The following is a 6,000-nucleotide window of genomic DNA, read 5'->3' on the forward strand; positions in this document are numbered from 1 at the left end:
AGGTCAAATGGAAGAAAAACATTGTGTATGCAATAGAGGATGTATTTTTCAATTGATCTTCATGAAATTTGGTCAGAGTGATTGCCTTGATGAAAACTAGGTCAGTTTTGAATATGGGTTATCTGAGGTCAAAAACTAGGTCACTAGGTCAAATTAAAGAAAAATCTTGTGTATGCGATAGAGACTGTTTTTTTCAGTTGATATTTATGAAATTTGGTCAGGTTGATTGCCTTAATGAAATCTAGGTCGAATTTGAATATGGGTCATCTGAGGTCAAAAACTAGGTCACTTGGTCAAATCAAAGAAAAAACTTCTGTATGTGATAGAGTCTGTATTTTTCAGTTGATCTTCATGAATTTTGGTCAGAAGGATTGCCTTGATAAAATCTAGGTCGAGTTTGAACATGGGTCATCTAGGGTCAAAAACTAGGTCATATCTAAGAAAATGCTTGTTTTATCGCAAGAGACCAATTTTTTGGTCCAATCTTAATGAAAATTGGTCAGAATATTTGTTTCCATGAAATCACTAGGTCAAACATGTTTTACACTGTTATGGAGTGTTTCTTAGGTGAGCGACCTAGGGCCATCTTGGCCCTCTTGTTAAAATACAATGTAATATGTAAGCTTTGCACTTTATACAACACTCAAACTTTCCAGTAGTATGAACAGCTTAAAGGTATACTAGACCCAAATTTTATGTTTTAGAATGTGAACATTTACTGTATATAGTTCATGTTAACAAAATTTAACACGTTTATTTGACATTTACAATACTTTGCATTAGGTTTAGATTAGTCATAATACTTGTATAGCTAAACACAGTATAAATGCATACTGCCACTAAAAAAGCTGGAAGTTTTTTCAGTACATAACTGTTACTGTATGAGGTAGACTTATGAATGCAGCTTAAAGCAGCATGCCTCCAGATTTGGCTAAAAAATAATCTTTCTTTCAAGTTGAAGTTTGGTCATATTATGAACATTAGAATATGAATTTTTGTTTCTAAAATATTTTAATAGTTCCAAATCAAGAAAAAAATATAATTATTTAAATAATTCTTGGTACACAGGTGTAACATCAGAAAATACAGGTCAAGTTCGACTTTTGTGGTCAGTAGGTCAAGGTCACTGACCCTGAACAGTTAAATGGTTTCCGGATGATAACTTGAGAATGCTTGGGCCTAGGATCATAAATTTTGGTACACAGGTGTAACATCATGAAATACAGGTTAAGTTTGACTTTGAGGTCAGTAGGTCAAAGTTCAAATCACAGTGACCCTGAACAGTTAAATGGTTTCTGGATGATAACTTGAGAACGCTTGGGCCTAGGATCATAAATTTTGGTACACAGATGTAATATAATGGAATACAGGTCAAGTTCGACTGAGGTCAGTAGGTCAAAGGTTAAGGTCACAGTGACCCAGAACATTTAAATGGTTTCCGGATGATAACTTGAGAACACTTGGGCCTAGGATCATAAATTTTTGTACAAAGGTTAAACATGATAAAACACAGGTCAACTTTGACTTTGAGTTAAATAGGTTAAAGGTCAAGGTCACAATGACAGGAAACAGTTAAACAGTTTCTGAATGTTAAGTTGAGAACACTTGGGCCTAGGGTCATGAAAATTGATATGTAGGTTGGTCATGACCAGCAGATGACCCCTAATGATTTTGATGTCAGTAGGTTACAGGTCAAGGTCACAGTGACCAGGAACATTTAAACAGTTTTCGGACAGTAACTTCAGAATGCTTGGGCCTAGGATCACGAAACTTAATAGGAAGGTTGCTCATGACCAGATGACCCCTGTTGATTTAGAGTTCAAAAGGTCAAAGGTCAGAGTGACTTTGAACATATAAACCTTTTCTGGACAATAACTTCAGAATGCTTGGGCCGAGGATCATGAAATTTCATGGGGAGGTTGATCATGACCAGCAGATGACCCCTATTGATTTTGAGGTCTGTATGTCAAAGGTCAAGCAAGTTCGGCTTTGCCATTGGCTTAGTTCTGTGACAAGGCCATATTGTGGGGGTATAATTCCTCACTCCTGTGACAACTCTAGTTAATACTGTCCATGAAGTTATAATTTTTTTAGAGCCATTAAGGGAGGTATTCAGAAATAATGGATTCAATAAAACTTTCTACTGCATTAGTTTGACAGATATTACTATAACAGAAAAAAAACTTACAAAAAAAATCAGATTTAACAAAAAAATAATATATTCTATTTTCATAATAAAAAAAAACATGACAGCCACATTATTAACAAAGGCATTTCAAGCCTTTCATAATAATAAGCAAAATCAATTTCATGAGTTAATATTGTTGAACTTTCATGCATGTCACTAATAGTAAATTTAAACATGTTGCGCAGGCTCTGTATTTTTTATTTTATCCTGTTTAAGTTATTATTCATGTTTCTTTTACAGATGGGCTTGATATTATGCTGCTAGCTGAGAAAAGCTACCTTAGAGGGATTACACTGATTGATAAAGGTACAGTTCTTCTTTGAAATAACTTATTCAGTTGAAATTCATTGCATCTCAAAATTTTGGTTATACATAAGAAATTTTCAAGTCCCATCAAAATTATTACTTTTCTCAAGTCAAATTCAACTTTGGTTGTGGCGAAGGGAATTGAAGTTCTGTTGTAGTCATATGTTTTTATGTCTCAATAAAATGGTACCCTATACAAATGAAAGTAGAAAATTATAACCATGACAAAATGGGTGCCATTTAGCCTGGTATACTCAAATGTTCATAAAATGTGTTGTATATACATGTTCATAATTATGTTCATATATATCTAAGACTATGACAATACAGTTTCATGTTTTAAGTCGAATTTAAAGTGTCTCAAAGTAAAACATTTGAACCTTTTGAACTTGTTGACAATTTGGTTGACATTGTCCGCCAAATGAAATGCAATATCATGGGAACTGAATTATACTGAATTTTTGTTTATTAACTAAATTGTTTTGACAAATATTGTTCTTCATTTCATTATCACTACAAGCCCTCTGATATCAATCATTTTAAAGTTTTTGCTGTTTGTTGTTATGACAAAGACTCCAAGGGGAAGCTAATCCTTTAAAATTTATGTCCTCGGTGTATATCACATTGGTTTCTCTGGTGAACATTTCACTGTAATCTTGCTCTTAGAGCTTTTTATGCCCCCGGCATCTACTGATGCGGGAGGCATATAGTGATTGTCCTGTCCGTCCGTTTGTTCGTTTGTCCGTCCGTCCGTATGAGGTTAACCAAATGGGACCGTTTCATCTAGCATCAATACCCCTTACTAGAATGACTTGATACTAATGCAGATGTAACCTGTGACCATTCCTCATCTTCAGACATCACCTTACCTCAGTTTGACCTTGACCTTGAACTTGACCTTGTTTTGGACTTTGGTTGCTTTGTATCAACAAGGATGCCACCGGGGGCATCAAGCGTTTATTGAACGCAGCTTCTTGTTTTTTACCTGAAGATCATACTTTACAATCTAATACTGCATTTCAGATATTTTGAGTTTAACAGAGAAAAGATGTGATACTATCCTGCAGCAAGGTCATCAACAACTACCGACATTGAAGCCAGATGGGAAAAAGCACAGCATAGAAGGTTGGTTAATCTCAATTCTTATTTCTCATAGCTGGAGTTGCAAATTGGTTGTCGCTTGGGAGTTTTTTGCTCATTTTGTCAGTGAAACACCATACTGTTTATACCAATATGCTAAATTTTCATGGCTTTTGTTTGTCATTTTGTTGTAAATTTACAATTCTTGTAAATAAATAATAAGGATTGATCATAATATCAGTATTGTTTATGACAAATTAAAATAAAAGTTTAGATGTCAGCCCGCCCGCTTAGCTCAGTAGGTAAGAGTGTTGGTCTACGGATCGCAGGGTCGCGAGTTCGATCCTCGGGCGGGGCGTATGTTCTCCGTGACTAATTGATAAACAACATTGTGTCTGAAATCATTAGTCTTCCACCTCTGATAATTCATGTGGGGAAGTTGGCAGTTACTTGCGGAGAACAGGTTTGTACTGGTACAGAATCCAGGAACACTGGTTAGGTTAACTGCCCGCTGTTACATGACTGAAATACTGTTGAAAAATGGCGTTAAACCCAAAACAAACAAATTAGATGACAGTATGTTTATTAACCTTAAATGCTCTGCTATATATTGACTGTAGACATTATGCTCATCTTCTTTTATGAGACGCCTCCATGGCCGAGCGGTTAAGGTCGCTGACTTGGATTAACTTGCCCCTCACTGATATGGGTTGGAGCCTCACTAGCGGCGTTGAATTCTTCATGTGAGGAAGCCATCCAGCTTAAGAAGGCTGGTGGTTCTACCCAGGTACCCGACCGTGATGAAATAATGCACGGAGGAGCACCTGGGGTCTTCCTCCACCATCAAACCTGGAAAGTTGCCATATGACCAGTAATTGTGTCTATGTGACATTAATTAAATCCAGCAAAACAAAAAACAAAAAAACATTGGAGGTCAGCTGTAAATTGATTGTAGACATTGGGCTCAACTTCTTTTAGGGTACCAGAAGCACATGCAAAATGTGTAATACATTCTTTTGAAGAAAAAAATCAGTGTTATGAAATTTACATTTCAGAGAGAGCCAATTACTTGGGACAGTTGAAAAGGTACCAACAGTAAATATGATAAAGAAAATACAGTACAAGTAGTTTCTTTGAAGGTGGAAGAAAGTGAAAGGTGTATGTGTAGAGCAAGAAAAGAACACTAGTATTCAAAAATGTCAGTTTTTGAGAACAGAAGAGACGAGTAGATACTTTGTCAGTGGAACTTTTCTGTTTACAGGGGAATTCAGGAATGCTTATTAAGAGAATAACGACATGGACTATATAGGTGTATATATTGATGAACACACTGAGGAAAAAAAGGTAGCATGGTCTATATAATGCAAAAAAAAATGAGTACAAAAAAGTCCTAGAACTATAGTGTGGGTTATCAGGCTGTGTGTTACTGAAATTAGACAGCAAACAAGCGACCACATAGACTGTATTTATGTCACATTGAACAAAAATGTGAATATCAGTCTTTATAGGACAGATAAACAAAAAAATAAGTACATACATCAGAAAGATATGGTACAAAAGTATAACATCAGCAGTGGAAATCCTGGATGGATCTGTTTGCAAAAATATAATCAGGAATCAATCTGGGTATTGCTTAGGGCTGTCATCAATAGAAACGATATCGATGTATCAACGATTTTTTTTTGTCGATCGATTATCGATTCCCATTTTCAAAAATCGATATTTTACAGGGAGAAAAAACTACCCAAATAAACACTCAGACCCTAAAAAACAACTGAAGTTCACAAAGTTGTAAATTTGGATGAATGCAAAAAGGAGTGAAGGCAAAATAAAAATGAAAGATGTTATTAATTTTTATGTATTTCTTTTATTTCATAAATACAAATACAACACAATCAAACAGAAATATGGAAAGTAGGCAATAAAACTTAAAATAGCATTTACAGGAAGGTATATAGTATTATATGAACAAATAGGTCGTTAATCTAACTTAATAATCAATATATCGATGTATCGTCGATATTTGTCTTCTGATATATCGGTATCGTCGATACGCCTAAGACCCAATCAATGACAGCCCTAGTATTGCTTGAATTAGACAGGAAACAAACAACTACACTGACTACAGAAGTGTTTCATGACATTGAAAGAAAAAATAATCAGTATACACATAATCAAAGGAACTTTTGTGTATATATATATATATATATATATACTTATGACACAATGAGCATATATATATATATATATATATATATATATATATATATATATATATATATATATATATATATATATATATATATATATATATATGTACTTATGACACAATGAGCATATAAAGGAAAAGGAGTTAGTTTACTGTACACAGTACCAGGGGAAAAGGAGGTAATGAGTATGTACTGATGCTTAGACTGTATGGACTG

At 34.6% G+C, this 6,000-nt stretch overlaps 1 protein-coding gene across 3 annotated transcripts in view; it reads left to right on the forward strand.

Annotated features, from left to right (window-relative positions):
* LOC123564337 (uncharacterized) overlaps positions 1-5,731 on the forward strand; it is a 66,308-nt gene extending 60,577 nt beyond the window's left edge. For all 3 annotated transcript variants that reach the window (XM_045357844.2, XM_045357845.2, XM_045357843.2), the window contains 3 exons: positions 2,429-2,494; positions 3,518-3,619; positions 4,630-5,731. In XM_045357844.2, the coding sequence (XP_045213779.2) occupies positions 2,429-2,494; positions 3,518-3,619; positions 4,630-4,673 (212 nt within the window). In that variant the 3' untranslated portion in view covers positions 4,674-5,731. The remainder of the gene's footprint in view (positions 1-2,428; positions 2,495-3,517; positions 3,620-4,629) is intronic.
* The last annotated feature ends 269 nt before the right edge of the window (positions 5,732-6,000 follow it).

This window comes from Mercenaria mercenaria, chromosome 2 (genome assembly GCF_021730395.1).
Source record: "Mercenaria mercenaria strain notata chromosome 2, MADL_Memer_1, whole genome shotgun sequence".
NCBI lineage: Eukaryota > Metazoa > Mollusca > Bivalvia > Venerida > Veneridae > Mercenaria > Mercenaria mercenaria.